Below are 18,983 nucleotides of genomic sequence, written 5' to 3'. Positions count from 1 at the left end.
AAAAATGTTTTGGTTGTATTTGCTTTTGCAGTCGATTGCAAACAACCCTAATTGTGCAGAAAGTTACCGGGGTCGAGGTTGGGCTCCAGCATGACTTGCAACTTCTCCACTCTGCAAACTGCCAAGTCAGCACTAAAAGCACATTGGGCTTGTTGTAACTCATGATCCATCACGCTGCTACAATCACATTTTTCTATTTTTAAGTGGCGAAAGAGGAAGAATGCCACGCCAACTTTCTGATTCTTCAGACTCAGGCAACCACCATCCAAAACTGTCACTTGATAAGTGAGAAGGAAATACAGAGCTGGGTGCTATCCTGTGTGCAAAACATTTTTTTATCTTGGTTGCTAGCAATTTTCTACATAATATCTGTGTGGCCATCTTGTAAATACCTTCATGCTGTATTTCTTCAAATATGCCTTACCTGTTGCTACCAGTGAAGTTTTGCATGCTCTTTGCATGACTACACTTTGCCGTATGCTTTCTCGACTCTAATACACGCCCCGCCTCAATTAATCCTTTCACAATGACCAACTTCCTGAAAAGTTTTGCATCGTCTGACTGGAATACACTCCAATGTACTTCAACAGGTTTACTCTGCTCTAATAGACGCCACACATCAATTAGTCTTTTTTTCCCACCATGCTTCCATAACGGCTTGGTATTTTAGCAGAACTATTTATATCACAGCATTTGTTGATTGTCAACTTTTGCAACCTGTTTTTTAATACACTGTCAGTTGAATAAGTATTAGCTCTAGCATACTCAATTTGCATGATTGCTTTTTTAGAAACCATCAATCAGCATATCAATAATGAGTCTTGCCCTAATAGAGGTATCCTTAATTAATCTTTTTGCAGGACTACTAATGAGCGACTTGGTGTTGGCTTCCTGGGTGGTTTTGCATAGTGTCTGCATGACTCTAGAATACACTTTGGTGTGGATTACAGTTTCTTTGCTCAAAAAGACATCACACCTTAGTTAGTCATGTTGCATGACTAAGAATGACCAACATGCTTTTGCCTGCTGGCTTTTGAATAGTCGTTGTTGTTACCTTTTGTTAAGACGCCCAAAGCAAAAGGCTAAAGAATTCTTCAAGCAGTCATTTGGTTTCAAGTATTTATTCACAGATCATGAACAAAATGTGTGCAAATTCAAATGAATGTTGCATTGCTTTGCTTGCACAATTTCCAAGAAAGTAATAACTCATCAAAGTTGAGAAATGTTATTAAAGTGCAGTACAAATCAAGTCTTTTGCTATTAATGTTTGCACTTGAAGAAAAAGTCCAGTCTTTCTTTCTTTTTTCAGCCACTCTCTTCTCGGATCAGCATCACTCCCATCTGATGAGCTCCGCTCCGGCCTCCGCGCATTCTCACATCCACCTCTGCACAGTCTGATGCAGTCGTGCCCACGCGCCGCCGACGTCTTCTCACTAATCATCGAGTGGGCCGTCATCGCTCTGGCAACGCCTCCCCCGAGTGTCCGTTGTGGTGTCCTCACGGCACACGGCCGAGCCACCCACCCCCTTCACTGGCTCACCCCTCAGGGTATAATCCACAACGTACTGACCCACAATGAACTGACTGCTTTCCCCTGCACGTGGTAGCAGAGATCGGGCACGAGGGGAAGGAATGTCATGGTGAGTTTCCATCCCGGCCACGCAGCCCACTAATCCAGACAAACGGGAGGCAGAAAGGCTCTAACACCCTCGAGTGAAGCCTTGACTTTCTTTTTTGTTTTTATCATCATCGTCGATGCATCTTCAAGGGATTGGGGGAGAATGAATGACTCAGCGTTCAGGGAAGGTGATGGTGGGAACCCAGTCACACATGCTGCGGCTCTGCTCGCAGAACAGACTCAGTTTATCCAGAGCGGGATCTTTCCATGGATTGGCACTGGGGCTCTGGAATGGGGAAATAAAGGGGGAAAATGTAAATAATTGCATTAAAATAGCAAGAGGCTATGACTTATGACAGTGGAAGCATCTTATGAAACTAATTACTGCAGCATTAACATGTTGGATTGTGAGTCACAGCCGAGTGACGTCAGCTGCCTGCCGGTGAGCTCTCATTGTAATTTCTACCGTCAACTAAATTTAGAGTGAGTCAAGAGCCAAGCCCTTACCGTGACTAGGATGCAGTGGGCGTCCTTGGGCTCGCCGCCCTCGTATGCGCCCACCAGATCGGCGAGGCGCTCGATATCGGTGACGCGCACCACGTTGATGTCGTTGTCGAAGCAGAACGCTTGGATGAGCGTGAAATGAATCTGCAGGGCGATGTCGCATGCGTGCTCCTCATCGGTGGCAAGCACGCAGAAAGCAACGCTGTCCGGATCGCTGTTGAAGGAAAGGGGAGGACAGTTAGATCTTGCATGGCAACTTGTGCGCAAAAATTAAAATTCATGCGTAAAAACTGCTCAAATACTCACACATTCATAACTTTGGCTGACTCGTAAACGCCGACTGTCAGGTAGTCTTGCTTCTTAGCGGCGAGCAGCAGCTCTTCCAATGCTGTGCCTGCACTTTGCACCCTATGCCACGAGAAATAAAAACACATTAGACGACTGCGCGCATCCACAAAATAACACCGAGTATGCACTCAGTGTGCGTCCAAGACTTACCTTTCGTTTTGGTCCATCGTGCTTTCCTGTCCTCGAATCTCCTCAAGAGTCATAGTTATAATCCACGCGTGATCGTGAGGCAAAAAAAGGCAAGTAGAGCGCGTGTATTCCAGTTTGGTGGTTGCTGTTCTGTTCTTTGGCTTTATTCTAAGCTCAGATTCAGCAGAGGGAGATTTTATAGCGAACTCGGCGTGGTTTCTCGGCAAGGGGCGGCCCTTTCCGCTCACGCTTCGCCCGGATTGGTTCACAGCAAGCCGGTCAGAAGCAAAGCAAAAGTCCCCCCTGCTCTCCCCCGCCCTTCCTCACCGGCATTTACTGCTCAAGGTTTGTTGACAAGCCCACGCGGGGAAGGATTACGAACTTTCAAGAAATCACCCCCACCTTTTTTTCTTTGTCAACATAACCAGTGTACAAAAACACGGTCAAAAGGAACTGTGGGGTTTGACCTCTTGTTGTCCGCTCGCCCAGTTCAATCGATCAAAAGTGCCGCGTTGTCACTTAATGGGAAATTCCAAAGTTAAAACACGGTGCATTGCAAAACATGTTTACGCTTTGCGTCTTGATAGGTTTTCAAGAAATGTTTTTATCGTCTCACTTGCACAACCTCACACAAGAAAAACCTCAACAGTCAAGTGTTTCTTTCGTGTAACGACCTTTGCTCATAATTTCTTAGGGGGGGTTATATAAGTGTCATGCATTTTAATGCTCTTTTCCCAAGACTTGTTGAAATTTAGAATGCATGCAGGGAAAGGTTCCGAGTTGACCTCAGTGCAACCTTATCCAAAGTGCAGGACTTTCCCAGCTCGGGGAATTAAGAGTCTATGAATAGCAACTTTTATAAAACTCCCTGTAAAGCAACAGACGTTTAACAAATAAGCTGGCTTGTTTGGAAGTATCTTTGAAATGCGTGTAATGTTGCACACTGGCTTGCCTCGCTACCTGGCGAAAGATAACAACGATTGCTTACTTCCGGATTGGGGCAAAGACTTCCTTATGATGACGTTTGACTTATAGCCATTGAAATAAAAAAATAAAATAAAAAATCAAATTGGAATGCCTGCATTATTCTAGAAAAATATTTATATACATAGAATCCAAAAGTATCTGTATCCAATTTATAATTATAATTAAATAAACTAAAAAAACAGAGGGTTTTACGTATTTTAATTTATTTTATCCCATGTTTATTTGACCACATGACGTATTTCTTTGTTTTAAAAACAAATGCATGCATTGTCAATGTCAAGTAAGACATATGCATTTTTAAAGCACCTTTATCATACATAACACGTTTTGATTGCATGGACTGTAGTCCTTTGTGCAGTTTTGAGTAGACTAACATCGCCACCTTCAGACCGTTCAAATCGTGACCTGTCCTCCACACAAACTAGTCCGGGCTTGTTGCTTCGTAATCGTGAGTCATTGGACTGGTGATGAGTCACCTGACGCTACTTCCCCCTTCAAAAGGGGCTGATGTCATGTCTAATGCATTACAAATTGTTTGCCCAGCACGGGACTGTGCAGCTGCATGAATGTGACAAGGCAAGCTTGGAGTTTGGAGTAAAAAGAGAATATTTTTCCATTTCTTAATTCAAGTCATCAAATGGCCAATTGTTGCATGTCTCTCAGTTATCATGACATCATGCAGAGTGAAATGTGATCAGACTTATTTTTCCTCCTAAGTCTGCTCAGAAAAAAGTTGTCATTTGAAAGAATTGCTGAGTTGGGAGAGACTATTGGTGGTGTGTGTTGATTATTCGGGCTACACGGTGTGGGAAAGCTCATGAAGTTCAATAAATGACGAGAGAACTGTTTTGGATGCATAAAAACTTTATTAACATATACGTAAAGAGGTCCAATGTACAGAAAAGCTACAATCAGTTCAGCTTATTGACATTTCATTATTCTTTAATCAGTGCCTTTCCCCTCTTCACATCTAAAATCTCAACTGGTCATACATAATACAGAGCATATGCCATTACCATTTATGGTAACATAGAAATACACTAAAAATGTCTCACTGACAAAACAGCTCATTACATTTTTGGACTCTAGTTAACTGCACAACATTGTTCTGTGCAACATTATAGTTTGCATGATTTGGACAGGTATATAAAAAGAATCGCTCCTTATCTTAACAAAAGAGTATCGTAGGGATTCGGGAGATCATTTACACAAAGCAACGGAAACCCTTGTTGCAAGGGAAACACTTAATAAGTCATCTATGTACATGGCCAAATGTCCTGCAATGGCTTTATGATGCAACAGATTCAAATCACTTTAATCAAGCAGCCTACTCTTCTATCAAGCAATGAATGATGGAAGCCTATCTACTACTGCGTAGAATCCATAAAATAACTATTAGTTTTAGTTTGTTGGGGGATTGGGGGCCTTTTCAAATACATGCTTGTATTTTAATATCCTCTTGACGGAGCATGTCCTTTTTGCCCATTGCAACGTCATTAAAAAAAAGTGCAAATAAAGTAACAGTAGTAATCAGAAGGCTGTTGGGATGACCAGAAGTTTCCCTTTCTTTTTTTAAAATACAGTGGAACAGCCAAAGTTGATACTTGTGGATGCAACCGCGCTACATCTCATCGGAACGGTGCTGCTGTAATATAACGGATGGAGGGTTCCGGTCTATCCAGTTCCCCTTGGTCCCAGGGACCTCATACGCGACAGCAGCCACCACTACGGAATCTAAGGAGCCTTCTTGTAAGCCACCAGCCCCACCGCCCAACCCCGGAGTCACTTCCGCTACCTGCGGGGAGGCAGGGTAGTCCGCTGAAGAGTTGCCGTTGACGGCCGTCTCCGAGTCGGGCTGCTCCACGCGCTGGTAGTCGGGGGTGTGATTATTTTTCCCGCCCGCAAAGATGACGTCGACGTTCTCCAGCTCGGCTTGAGGCAGCAGGTGAAGAAGATCCGGCTCGTCGTCTTCGGGTTCCAGGTAGGTCAAGGCGTCGGTGCTCTCTGACGGCAGCGAGCGCAACGTTCGGGAAATGACTGCAATTGTGAACGCAAAAACAACAGAAGAAAGTTGAATAAAGCATCTAAATGATAACACATGTCTACGAACTGACGTCAGCTGAATTCAACTGAAATTTTATTTTTCTTTGTTTAGAAAACTATTTTTTTTTCTATTGCACATCACTTAAGTTTGTGCAGGAATGACGTACAATGCAAAAACGGACTACAATAGACCCCCACTGACTCGTGGTTAGTTTTTTATGGCGAACCAATTAATTGTGAACATTTACAATTGTCCGTCATGATCTGTTTTGCGTGTATATCAGAGTGGGAAAATCACATGTCTCAGTCAATCACTAACTTGGGCTTTGGCAACTTTGATCAAAAGGAGTGAATCATGAGGTGAAGTCATGGGATACAAATCTCGTTTTCGTTGCTCTCAGTCTCACTGATTATACTTGAAATGCAAATTTGCATGATTGAAATACTAAGGGGCTAAGTTATCTGCCCAGTAACATCTTCTACATCTTCTGTTGTGTGTTTCTTCAACAAAAACATTCAATTGTGTTGATAGTTATCACCCCTCAAAATTGAATGGATTGGATGTTTACTTATCCCGAGAAAATACACTTTCAATGTGTAGGCAAAATCAAATAACGTAAATGAAAACAATAGAAGAGGTTGACATTTAAAAGTATTGTCTTTGTTATTTAATATAGGTGGACTGGCATGTTTGGTTTACTCCCCCCACCCCCCAAAACGTTAGAAGCAATATTTGCTCCAGAAAACACAAAAATGATGAGTGGCTAATTTTTTTGTCGCCCTCAAAACAAAGCCCGTTTTTGTTTGTTGGGCTCTTTTGGTAAACACATGTTAAATAGCCACACACACAAAATATAAAAACACAGCGTTAAAAAGTCTTAATCACAGCGAGCTTCCCATCAAACGGCCACGGTTTGCAATTCTCATTGTTTTTAAATCCTCCTGCTGTGTTTATTTTATGAGCCTAATAAAAGCATAATATAAGGCCGGTGCAGTTCAAGAGCGCTTACTGGAAGAGGGAAGGTAGAGTTCCTTCTTGTCCGTGTTGCTGCCAAAGGGGTTGACCGACGGGAAGACGATGAGGCAGAAAGAGAGCAGGAACACCTAGAGGGCAGAAAGCACGCTGCGTGAAAAAAAACGAAAGTCATTCTTTTCAAAACAAAAAGGACGTCTTCTCACCATGACACACGTGCTGGTCGTGCTGGCCTTCAAGGTGGACATCTTCACAATGGCCTGCAATTTCCTCAGCTGCTCGATTAAAGACCTGTGAGAAAGAAAATAGAGGTAGCGTGTGTTATTTTGATGAATGTGAGTTGAAGCATCATCAAGTGTTCTTACATGTTCTGTTTCTGGAGCAATTGGACTTTCTTCTGCAGCTCCACGTTGTGCGCAGTGCAGACGGCCACCCTGAGGAGGGATGACAGTAGAAGATTTTAGCGCCCTTCCTGATTGTCTTTAATTCGAAGAATGCGATTTACGTATTAATGACCTCCTCCGGTAAGTGAGTGTTCTGAGAGATACTAGAGAGAAATGTGAAGTTTTTGCATTTGAATGGAGACGAAAGAGTGAGCTGGCTGGAAAACAAATAACAACCCACTTGCAAGGGTGCCCTTCATTGCTTTCAGTCTGGCTTGCATTGTAATGTAGAAGAAATTTGTCACACCTGCTCTCTAAGCCGTCTACGTAGACCTTCTTCTTCTTGCGGCTCTCCTGAGCCGACTGCTTGTTGCGAATCTTCCTCCGGACCCTCTTCAGGGTCCTCTCTTCTGCCTGCGTACGCAACAACGGCGTGATTACATCAACACACCATTAACACACATTCTACACGGGAAAAGATGAACTCCTGTTATGTGCATGATGTATTATTTAGCTGAATAAAAAAACGTTTTATGTCATTGAGGCATCTCATGTAAATTATTCGATGTGCTAGTCCAACAAACAAATAGCTATTATAATTCTCCACTGGCTGAGGTTACCTTTGTAAGAGGCATATGGGTGGGAATGGTGGCTCCCTCTTTCGCCAAAATCCGTTTCTCCTCCTCTGAGAGCACAATTTCCTTGAACTGGAACTACAAAAAAGTCACAATAGTTTTTGCAAATAGTCTTCTTTGCATTTTGGTATGATGGACAAACAATTGTAAGGATTTCTAAATGAACTGACCTGATCCATGTTGTCGCACTGCATGGCGTCCAGCGTCGATTCCTCAATGGCAAGCGTACAAGGCAGCTCGCTGGCATAGTCACTGGCAAAGTCATCCTCCATTTCCTCAGTCACCAAATTATCTGCAGGCACAATGTGAAGAGATTTAACCTAAGAGCTAAATACGTATTCAGTATGTCAGTGAGACGAGCGACAAAGAGTTGAGACAGGTCTCAATCGCATCAACTTTCATACAATTGTCCTTGATTTCAGTGATATTAATGCTGCTGAAGTCTGGTAAATTTGCACTTGTCAATCAACAGTATTAAAAAGAATGACACATACCCAGATCAATGAAGACATCCGTGTCAGGCTTCTCTGCCCACACACTCTGCAAGACGTCCGTGTCTTCACATCTACCCCTGAGCAAAGAGTAGCTGTGATCCGCTTGAACCGTCAAGGCCTCCGGGTTCTCTGATGGTAGCTCCTCAGCAACGATGACAGGTTCGGAGCACGTCGGGCTTGGGTTGGAGTAGGTGGGACTGTGAGAGAGGTCGGTGTCGCCGCCCTCTGGGCTCAGGCAACCCACGAGGGTGCCATTTTCCATGCGGTCGGCGCTGCCGCTGTAGTCGGAGATGCCGCTATCGCTGCCTAATGGGGAAGTGGAGGGAAAGTGTTTCTCTAAGATGTCCTCTTCTTGGAACAAGCTGAGCACCTGGGCAGGGAAGACAGGTCCATTACAAACGTATACAATTGAGACGTTACAAATATATATCGCTCCTCTTTGCAGCTTCTCTGACTCGCACAGTAATATATATTTTTCAGTCAACTGCATCACGTGAGTTGAACCCAAACGAGCCTGATTAGCCAATGCTGTACGGCTATAATTAAAAAAAAAAAAAGAAGAAACTACAAAGGAGTCAAAGGAGTTGTTTTACTATCTAATCTAATTGTTGTGTAATTATGATACACCAACGACAAAAAAATACATACACAATTAAACTTTTGAGGATGAGAGGAAAGAGTAATGTGTTTGCAGAATTATACTGTCACCTGGTGGCGTTTTGTAGGTACTGCTAGAATCAATGAGCATTGAATTATCTGCTTGGTTAAATTAATTCGTAATTGTAATTAATATTTAAATAATCTTATTGCACATTAGTAGGCAGTCTCTTTCCAGCATCACGAAAAGTGATATTTGTTTCAGCTTCCTCATCAGGGACAAGACAAACATATCAAACAAATCAATAAATTACTTTGATCAGTAAATGAATTGGATCATAGAAGAATATGAATAGAACATTTTTCATTTAGATTTTAACCATATCATTTCATGACATGAAAAAGACATATGGAAGCCTTACATCCTGATCGGAGTGCCACGAATCAATGAGCGTACTGACGTAAGCAAAGAGCTGGTCCTCAGATGATCCAACTAATCCATCATCTAACTGCAAACCAAGCAGGTCTGCTCCATCCATGTTTGCTTGATCCTCTGTGATTGCCATCTGCCATGGATATATATAAAAAAAAAAAAAAATCAAAACACCACCTTGAGGTTATGTCACAAAAGACAGCCAGGTAGACAAACAGAAAAACAGACTTTCTCCATCATGTGAGATGTCAAAGGTTTCCAAACTTTCCCATGTGCGGTATGGCCTTCCTGTTGCATCACTCGCAACATGACCTCATCTTCTAGTGTGCCCCGCCCCCTCACGTGATGTGCTTGCAATGTCAACACAAAGGCGACATTCATCTTAACATGCAGTAAAATATTACGAGTTAAAGCCTGAATGTTTTCATGTTGGAATTTGATTGTGAGGCTGCGGTCGAGGGGCAATGTGACTGACCACTCCCAGGCAAAACTAATACTCATGCATTTGTTTGGCGTTAATACAATACCCAGTGATAGTAGAATCAGTGACACGCATCTTTTGTGTACTTTCAGTAAATCGCTTCCATTACAAAAACGTGCTTCGATTACAGCATACGGCGGACATGCTAGATCATTATCTTCAAGATAATGAAGCTTAGCATTAGCTTGAATAACACAATACACTATATGTAATGAAACACGCGGCAAACTGTTCCAGACAACGACTTCGTATGGGAATTAATTTTCTTACCACAGAAGGTAAAATGCCACGCGAATGAGAGTATCTGAGTTTTGCCGTCTTTTGTGTTTTTTCCCCTCGTCTGTATGTTGAACGGTTACTGTCAGCCGCAACGTTTCCGGTTTCTGTGGAATACACCTTCCAACGAGGCAAAAATTGCGTCAGCGTCTCAAGGCGGAAGTGCTACGTATTACTTTTTCCGGCAGCCCTTACACGATGCATTGTGGGAAATGAAGTTATGCACGCACTTTCCGCATTTCTACTTGAATTCACAATAACAATCGGGGAAAAAACTAAGAACTAAAGTTCAAGATTTAAAAAAAATCAACAGGAACGCAAAGAAATGTAAACTTATTTACGTATTATAAGTGATCAACTCAAGACGACAACTTCAATGTCACGCATAATTGTACTACATATACAGTAGTTTAGCGTTTTGATATTTTATTTTGCGACGTGAGGACTAAAGCGGTCATGACAGTTGAAACATTTCTTTTTTTTTCAAGTTCACATATGTGTATGTGTGGGTCGAAAAGTAGACTCAAAATAAATTAACAAGTCATTTATTGGCTTTTCTAAGCAGGCCAATAACCTGCGGAACATCTCATAGAGATACATCAGGCAAGAAGGCAATAAAGCCTAAATACATTGCAAATGCAAAGCTTATCCTGAAGACAACACATGTACGTGCATGCAAGACTTTGTGCACTCTACAGTGATTCGATTATTATAATGGGATGTTTTGTGCTACATCATGCCAAAAGTCAAGTGTAAGCTACATTCACCCATCCAAAATGACCACAAATCTTTTAGGAAATCACTTTTCCAAATATTGTGGATTACCTCAAGTCTGTGTCAAAATATATATCAATCAACAACATTCTCACAGAGACTAATTTCACTTACTAAATGAATAATATGAAAATAAATGCCGGATTTCATTTTCCAAATACCGTGATGGCTGGACATTAAAGTCACTTTTTTCAAACCAAAATTCAGTTTTGCCTAATGTGTACAGTACTGTTTATAAAATTCAATCTAGCATTATGTCACAGAATCACACAGAGTTTGGAAGTGTGCCGTAAACTGCGGTACACTTTTAGACGCTCCTTTTTAGTTTTAGTCGCTTTTGGACCAGCCGCCTGCGTGGCTGTTTGTATACTCTCGAGAGCGCGTCTCTTGTGAGCGCCATGAAGCAGGATTCTGTATACGCCTGTGATGGAACTCCTGCAGTCCTTTCCCTGGTTGTTCAGAATGTGTTCTGAAGTGATGCCAAGTGTCCCTAGAGCTGTGACTACTTCCATCTCCTCCACTGCCAGTTCAGATGGATCACTCTCCACAAGGTAAGATGGCTCCAGCTTGAAAGGCTCCAAGGGCCGTGGGAAGTCAACATGATGCATCCAGTCACTGCTCATCACCTGTTCCACAGAGCAGCGGTCTGCCGGCAAGGGTTGAAGGATCGCCCGGATCAGCTTCTGGCATGCGTCCGGCAGCCAGGAGGGCAACGTGAAGGCGCCTTCTAGGATGCACCTCTTCAGTTTAGCCACCGTATCCGCCCTGAATGGCATGGTCCCCGTCACCATGAAGAACAGCATCACTCCCAGGGCCCAGATGTCCACAAAGACACCCACGTAGTTTTCATCCCGGAAGAGTTCTGGGGCAGCGTAAGGCGGAGAGCCGCAGAATGTGTTGAGCGTTTCGTCGCGATGGCTCATGGTGCTGAAGCCAAAGTCGCCCACCTTGACGCAAGAACTGCTGGTGTAGAAGACGTTTTCTGCCTTCAGGTCGCGGTGAATTATATTGTTTTCATGCTATAGGCAAAAAAAAAAAAAAAAAGAAAACACCCAGTTGATGAAACATTAAAGTCAATGTTCAGACAATGAGGACACACGGCAACGAGAATGGGACAGAGTGGAGAGCAGACTAGGATGGCAAAGAGGTGGTGGGAAATTATTAATATAATACAGAAATGTTTTCACCTATTTATATATATTTATTTCCTACCACTTCCTTGTTCAGGGCACTTTTCTTCTACTTGATTTTCTATGCATATCATACCAACCATGTGTTTAACAGCAGACAGGATCTGAGCAAAAACAATTTTGCTGTCGGCGTCTGAAAGTTTGCCCTCTGTGGTGATTTTGCTGTAGAGCTCGCCACCCCCGGCGTACTCCAACACTAGGTGTAACCGTGACAATGTCTCCACCACCTTCGCATTCAGAAAGAGGAAAGAAGGTGATGGCAGTGTCATGATCCATTTTAATGCTGAACAACTCAAGATAAGAATGGGTCAATTAAAAACAGTATGAAAATGTCCAACCTCATAGAGGCGTATGATGTTAGGGTGATGTAATTTCTCCATGCTGGAGATTTCTCTGGACAGCAGACGCTGGGTCTTTTGATCCAGCTTGGTTTTGTCAAGGATCTTGATGGCCACTTTGTCTGGTGTTGCAGAGAGAGAAGAGTGAAAAACACTTTTTGAAAACTTTTGATTACATTTTGAAGGGAAGTTAAGCAGGGGAATTTTGGGTAAGAAAATAATTTGGGGGACCAGCCAATCCAATTTTTTCCATTGACAATCAAAATCACAAATTTTGTGTCAAATATTACCGATACTCTTGATTTGGCCTGACCAACTCAAAAAAAAATCAAAATGCACACCCTCCATCAAAACATAGATCCTTTCAAAATGCTAATACGCTGTATTAATAAATGGTCAATAACGCACGACAGAGACTTTTAAATGAATGCACTGTTAAATTATTTACACGAGTAAAAAAGGCCTCAGGTAATTGAATATACAAAACAGTGCAGAGATATCTAATTGTGGATCCATATGCATTATTCAGCGTCAGTTAGCCTGAATGCATCCTATTGTCAAAACCAAACAAATAATTTGCGCATAGTCAGGAAGTACATAAAATGTTAAACAAACAAGCACAACACACAAAGTACAAAAAAAAAAAAAAGCAGCAGCTGACTTCTGTTTTTAGATTTGCGAGTCATGTCACTTAGGAATCGAGGAGATCTCTAATCATTGTTGAAGGTCAGCAGACAATCAATTCAGTGTTGCACCTCAATCATCCCCTTGTGAGGGACTCCATCACTTATTTATGTTGAACGACAGCAAAGGGACACTTTGGTTAGCGTTACTGTTCACTGTTCATTACCAGGACAGCAGGAGCCAAGCTCATGCAGTGTAACCGATGTTATGTTTTGAGAATTAGAGTGAAACCTCCCAACTTACAAATTGTGCAAACTGTAGTATGCGAGAAAAATCATTGTTAGAGTAAAATAAAACTTCAGTTTAAATAGCAAAATCAAGAAATAGGAGTTGAACTCAAATCATGGATGACTTCAACGTAACTGGCGAGATTTCAGTTTAGCAAACAGTAAAGGTAAAGTCTGTTAATGGCTTAAGTTACCTTTAGTGAGTGCATGAATTCCCAGCTTGACATGGGAAAAATTTCCACAGCCAATCTCGCCCCGAATTTTGTAGAAGCTGATTCTTCTGCCCACTGTTAGTTCACGAACCACCCTGTTGTCAAACCAAAAAAATCAAACAGAACGCAAATGTCGTGAAAAGAGCAAGAGAGGGGTTAAAAATACACAAATCCGAGCCTTGCCTCTCATCTTGGCACATATCTAGGTTGAGTCTCTCCAGCGGGGTGAGCCGGCGGACATTGGCGCCTTCGTCATCTGTGTTGATGTCGGAGCTGTCCTGGGTGCTGCAGCGTGTGTATTTCTGGCCATGGTGGACGACCGCTGGGTCTCCAACAGAATTTCCCGCAGAGTCTTCAATGGACTCCCCGGTGTCGATCCCGGAAACGGAGCTGCACCCTGCGACTCCCGCGGCGCCAGCCCCTGCTTCGACACCCTCCGGGCTGCTCTCTGAGGGGCAGACGGCAGTCATCCTGCCAACGGGTGCCCTGGGTGGAGGGAGGGGCAGAGTGGGGTTTACCTCATGGCAGTTGGTGATGAAGAACAAAACATTCTGTTACAATGTTTATATTGTATTGTTCAAGAGTATTCCGTGCAATGTCTTATAGAAGTTCTACATTGCTCATACAAAGATGAGACTGTAAAAATATTGCTATTCAATTTCAGGAGTCAGCCCCCCCAGCTAGTCAGTAGTCATTACGCTTTCAACTACAGGCACTCGTACAACAGGCCAGGACCTTTTCTACAATATGCTTAAGTCCAGCTATCATCTCACTTTATCTCTTTGACATCACTACCATGCTTCTTTGGTGGCATCCCAAAACAAAAACACACATGCAGCTAAATAAAAAGAAACAGACTTATGGATATAGGACTTTGGATTTTCACAAAGCTGAAGAATCTCGAAAATTGGGTGACACATGTTTTGATGGCTCAAATTCAAAAGTTCAGTTCGACTTTGGAGGCAATTCCACACCAACACCATACACATATATCGAGTAATGTTTATATACAGTACAAAAAAAAAACTTACCTTCAGCTATATGAGCCATTAGCAGCTGATTCATGTCAGTGTCTTTATCCAAATGTCATGCCTTAAAAAAAAAAAAAACATCAAGAAAAAATTATAAAGCTCCACTGCAGCACTTTTCCCTTTGACTTTGAAAGAATTTATATACTTGTTGAATCTCAAGATGAGTCTGTGGTAGATGGTCAGTCGTAGCCTTCAATGAGTGGGCGAAGGAAGAAGCTGGTGACGGGCAAGAGGAAGCGTTATGAGAGTCATCCACAATAGAGGCGTTTACTCAAGAGGTCAGTGTGGCTTAAAATGGGCTCATTTGAGTGTCCGAGGTTTAAATAGAACACAGATTGAAGAGGAGGGTTAGCGGGGCTGGGCGGGGGGGGAAGGAGTGGAGGGGCGGAGGGCGGTAGGAAAGTGGTAGAAACAGATGATGGTGTCAGGGTTGCAGACATTTATTGCCACTATCTGGAATAAATCTAAGACTGAGATGTCATTATTTCAATTTGAACTCCAGACATTTATGATATTAGTAAGCAATCCAGATCACCTCCTGTGTAAAAAAAAAAAAAAAAGAAAAGTGGTTGACATGTCCGTGCACGTCCACTGCAGGCTAACGTTGCTATGAGAGCCAGAACAAACAAGACACACATCCTCATCACTCTCTTGCACCTAAACAAAAGACACAACTAATCCGCTTCTTGTTTACACACTCCTTTAGGGGAAAGTCATCATTTGATTAAAATTATAGGTTACAGACGGTCATTTCTTAAGCATCTTTTTCTCTATCATGTGGATCTGATCACTTAATGATAAAGTGAGAAGTAGTTCAGAGAATGAATGATTTAATGAATGAAACATGTAACAATGAAACGTTTTAAATGGGGATTGCAGATTCACCATCTGATTGTTTCGTTCTGATCAACGTTTCATTAGGTGACTTATTTGTTACTGCTGGTTGCAGTGACCTCAGTTTGTGCTTCAAAATGAACTTTTGCCAACCTCTCTGTATTTTAAAAATGTTGGCATCCTGTTTAGGCAGCAAACTAGTGAGGCCTAAACGGTCAATTTACGCAACTGTACTTAAAATACCGTAAATTTGGTAGAAAAAAAAATAACTACTATGTCTTTTCCTACTGTCCTCTACATGTTAATTTAAAAAAAACCAAGGCAAAGAGACATTCTCTCATTCATCTCCATATTAAAATGAGCCCCATGTTACAACTATGCCACAAAATCAAAGGGTCTTTTTTTAGATGTGCAATCTCTTAGCAATCAAACACCATGGATGAATATTTCAGCATTGATCTCGGGCAACCGACGAGAACATGCATAGAGAATACCGGCCTTTTGTGCATGTAAATATAAAGAACTGAAAGAACGAGGTAAACACATGAGCACTAACGGGAAATGAGATGTTCTTGAGAATTGACGCTATTCATTTGTGTTGCTGGTGTAAGCAGCTAAAAAAAAGGTGGATTCACATTTGCAATAATGGTTTCAAATAGCACTCCACACCCCCAGTGCATGCAGATGAGCCGTATTCTCCACATTGTCCGGTGCTTCATCGCTCCTAAACAACAGGTTGCTTGGCAAGGGTGTTTGTCTTTATGTCAGGCTGAGGACCGAGCGCCCACCATTAGAGAGTGTGTCAAGAAAAAGGGCACACAGCGCCATGTTTGCCGTTGTGCAACGCTGCATTTAACCTGAGCGATTTTATGTTAAATACGACAGGTGGGTGGATTAGTGCACACAAAGAACGCATTAGGAGAGACGTTAAATGAGCATACTTGAAGGAGCTACGAGTGCAGCTGTGTACTGTTTATTTATTGGAGTAGTTTTGATGCAAATTTAAGCTTTTACTATATTGATGGACATGGCCGGAGTAAAAATATATATATTTTGGTGAGGACTAATCAAAAACTATTTTACCACTTAGAGGAGGAGGTAATGATGAACTAAATCAAAATATTAAATCAATTAAAATGGCCCAAGTAGAGCATATGCATCTGCTAAAACTGAACAATCCTGCAACAGACCTTATTTGGCCAATCATCTATTAACTTTTGTTAAAATCTACAGTAATTTATAATCCCATTTGCTGACGCCCATGTCACTCACCTTTTAAAGCCACACACACTCAAAGTCATGGAATGAGTGAGTGGCAACCCCAGGTGGATAACAATAATATCTGCATCTCATGTGCACATTTTGTTGTTTCACTTCTATGATTTACTTTGATAAAATTCTGAAATCAAATTGGGGATTGTGGAGCCTCCACCAGATTACGTTGAACTTTATTATAAAGGATTCTGCAATCCAGGGTGTTCCAGAAGTCTCAGGTACAATAATTTATCAAAATATTTAATGTCAAAATGTGCCTTAGACTTGTGGAACATCTTTACATCAACACCTAAAATTTCCAATGGCCATTTGTGATGGCAAACAAATAGTGCGCCCTTGCCCTTCATTAGCCAAGAAGCTGAGTACGAGTCCATTCATGAGGTGATTTGTCTGAGAGTCCCGGAGGGAGTTTGCACGTTGCTGCTGAACACACTGCTGGCATCAGCAGCCTCTTCACACACTTGAACAGTGGAAAGCACAAGAGCCCATCCACCACAGCTGTGGATCAAAAATGAGTCACAGTTTCCATTTTAGGTACTGTTCCATTCGAACCAGTTTGGTTTTACTTTTCCTGCCTCAATTGGATTTGTCTGTCTTTCGCCCGTGTACGTTTTCACTCATTCTGACAATTTCACACCACAGGCATGCATCTGGGCGCAAAGGAAACACACACACATTCAGACGCTGTATAAGTGCACTTGAGTAAATATAGACACAAAAGTGCTCTTGCAAACACACACATGCAGCAGGTTCTCTTCACACAAAGCTCCCCGTCGTGTTAATTGAGATGCACGGTTGACAAGGATTGAGAGCTCAGCAGTGCAACAATGGAGACTATACAGAGGGGCAAGCCATCCATAATACAAATATGACACATTGTCAAACTGCACACTGAGTGATGACGCTCAAGCTTTTGAATTTGAGTGGCAAGTGTATAAAATTCCAGCATGGTAAACTTAAATTTATCCCAAAAAATGAAAACATCTCCCAAAGCTAATGTGCTAGGAAAGAAATGCATAATTGCCATCAAAAATACATTTATGGACATATAAAGCCATCTCTGATTAAAATTTGCTGTTGACCAGAATTATTGATCAATCTAAAGTGTTGAAAATGGCTTGCTTTGTTTGATGATGCAATGTTAATAATAATAATGGAACAAACTTGGGGGTCACCTGAAAAGCAATGATTTTGAAGGTACGAGGATTCCGTCCAACACCAGCAATATGTTACTGGTTGCAGCTGCTTCACTGACGTCCAAGTAATTTCCCCGATAGAGCTGTAAAGAAAATAAAAAAACGTGACTATCAAAATCTGTGATGAGGAACCGACTGCGACTAAAGTGACTTTTGTTTTGTTTTAGAGCTTACGTAGTATCCCATTGTATTATAAAGGTGTTGCAGGTGGAAGACATCATGCACAATTGTGCATAATCAACTAATGCAAACTTAAAAGTTGTTTTTTATGCATGTTTTTCAAATATTTTCAGTGTTTCGTTTCTAAAAAATATAAAGAAAACGGTTATGAAGTAGACTGAAGCCCATCGGGAGGCAACAGGTGCCGGAGACAAACTCTGCTAGCTAGTAAATCAGTTATCCTCAATTAGATTAGTAGAGTGTGCGTGTGCCAGGCGATGACAAGATCACAGACAGACCTGGACAGCAACAAAACTCGGTTCATAAATATCTGGAGATTAAACATTCACCTGAAAAAATAATTGATTTCACGCGGTGTGAAAACACAATCTTAAAAGTGCATCACTTTAAGTGATTTTGCGTCCACTGAGTCAATTGTTAGCACCTACTTGCAGTAGTCGTTCCCCGTGATCCACCCTGCTTCTACTAAAAACACAAACTAGATTACGATCTTGGTGGGTCCACAAACATCGGTTACCTTAATGTATTTGATGGGGAAAGCTCCACCGAATCTCTCGAAAGATCATCTTGCCTGACGGATGGTGACATTGACCGCCGCAGCTGCTACCCGGGTTGATTCTGTTGTCAAGGGGAAATAGTTTTGAGTGACTGCCGAGTGAGCCAATCAGAGGAAGCTTCTGGATTGTGGCGTTCGGTCATTGGCCAATGAAGAGGTGGGCGTTACTACGGGGGCAGTCTGGCCGATGTAGTGAGCTAAAAACCACCCTAACCTTAGTTAAAATCTCATAGTGCAGAAAACAGCTTTTAAGTACATAAACTTCGAGTTTCTTTATGCCTCACAACTAATTATTATTATGCACTACCTACCAGGGAAACCTTACTTCCAGCCCATTAAAAACGATAAGACAAAAACAAGGTACACATCACTTTTGGGAGGCCAATAACATCTCCGTCATCAACACACATCACCACATTAAGTAGAGCAGTATACAAGATATAATACAATAAAGCGATTACGAATCCCACTCATTCATGTGCCATGGAGATAATCATGTATGCCGCTGGAAATTCTCTAATTTCACAGATTTTCATTTCTGTCATGTTTATGCCAATACGGTGGGAACCTGCTCTGAGATAAATA

The 18,983-nt window shown here is 42.0% G+C and overlaps 3 protein-coding genes across 4 annotated transcripts; all 3 read right to left on the bottom strand.

Moving 5' to 3' along the window:
- Window positions 1-1,105: 1,105 nt before the first annotated feature.
- Window positions 1,106-2,784, bottom strand: gadd45ga (growth arrest and DNA-damage-inducible, gamma a). Its single transcript, XM_049763605.2, has 4 exons — window positions 2,621-2,784; window positions 2,429-2,530; window positions 2,126-2,336; window positions 1,106-1,904 (listed from the first exon to the last, which is right to left on the bottom strand). The coding sequence occupies exons 1-4, from the start codon at window positions 2,671-2,673 to the stop codon at window positions 1,791-1,793; spliced, it is 480 nt and encodes a 159-aa protein (XP_049619562.1). The 5' UTR covers window positions 2,674-2,784; the 3' UTR covers window positions 1,106-1,790.
- A 1,648-nt stretch (window positions 2,785-4,432) lies between these two features.
- creb3l3l (cAMP responsive element binding protein 3-like 3 like) lies at window positions 4,433-10,063 on the bottom strand. The gene is made up of 10 exons (XM_049763600.1): window positions 9,896-10,063; window positions 9,134-9,277; window positions 8,115-8,484; window positions 7,791-7,912; window positions 7,606-7,698; window positions 7,293-7,399; window positions 6,968-7,036; window positions 6,809-6,893; window positions 6,640-6,733; window positions 4,433-5,623 (listed from the first exon to the last, which is right to left on the bottom strand). The coding sequence occupies exons 2-10, from the start codon at window positions 9,275-9,277 to the stop codon at window positions 5,208-5,210; spliced, it is 1,500 nt and encodes a 499-aa protein (XP_049619557.1). The 5' UTR covers window positions 9,896-10,063; the 3' UTR covers window positions 4,433-5,207.
- A 367-nt stretch (window positions 10,064-10,430) lies between these two features.
- On the bottom strand, window positions 10,431-18,850 carry nim1ka (NIM1 serine/threonine protein kinase a). 2 transcript variants are annotated; one of them, XM_049763601.1, is made up of 9 exons: window positions 18,360-18,850; window positions 17,642-17,745; window positions 14,503-14,573; window positions 14,358-14,418; window positions 13,510-13,812; window positions 13,309-13,421; window positions 12,204-12,325; window positions 11,946-12,092; window positions 10,431-11,694 (listed from the first exon to the last, which is right to left on the bottom strand). In XM_049763601.1, exons 5-9 carry the CDS (start codon window positions 13,794-13,796, stop codon window positions 10,933-10,935), a joined length of 1,431 nt encoding a protein of 476 aa, XP_049619558.1. In that variant the 5' UTR covers window positions 13,797-13,812; window positions 14,358-14,418; window positions 14,503-14,573; window positions 17,642-17,745; window positions 18,360-18,850; the 3' UTR covers window positions 10,431-10,932. The 2 variants fall into 2 exon arrangements, with proteins under 2 accessions (XP_049619558.1, XP_049619559.1); XM_049763602.1 differs by lacking the exons at window positions 17,642-17,745; window positions 18,360-18,850 and having other exon boundaries at window positions 14,503-17,626.
- Between the last annotated feature and the right edge of the window lie 133 nt (window positions 18,851-18,983).

This window comes from Syngnathus scovelli, chromosome 3 (genome assembly GCF_024217435.2).
Source record: "Syngnathus scovelli strain Florida chromosome 3, RoL_Ssco_1.2, whole genome shotgun sequence".
In the NCBI taxonomy this organism is placed as follows: domain Eukaryota; kingdom Metazoa; phylum Chordata; class Actinopteri; order Syngnathiformes; family Syngnathidae; genus Syngnathus; species Syngnathus scovelli.
This window is presented reverse-complemented; position numbering and strand designations above follow the sequence as displayed.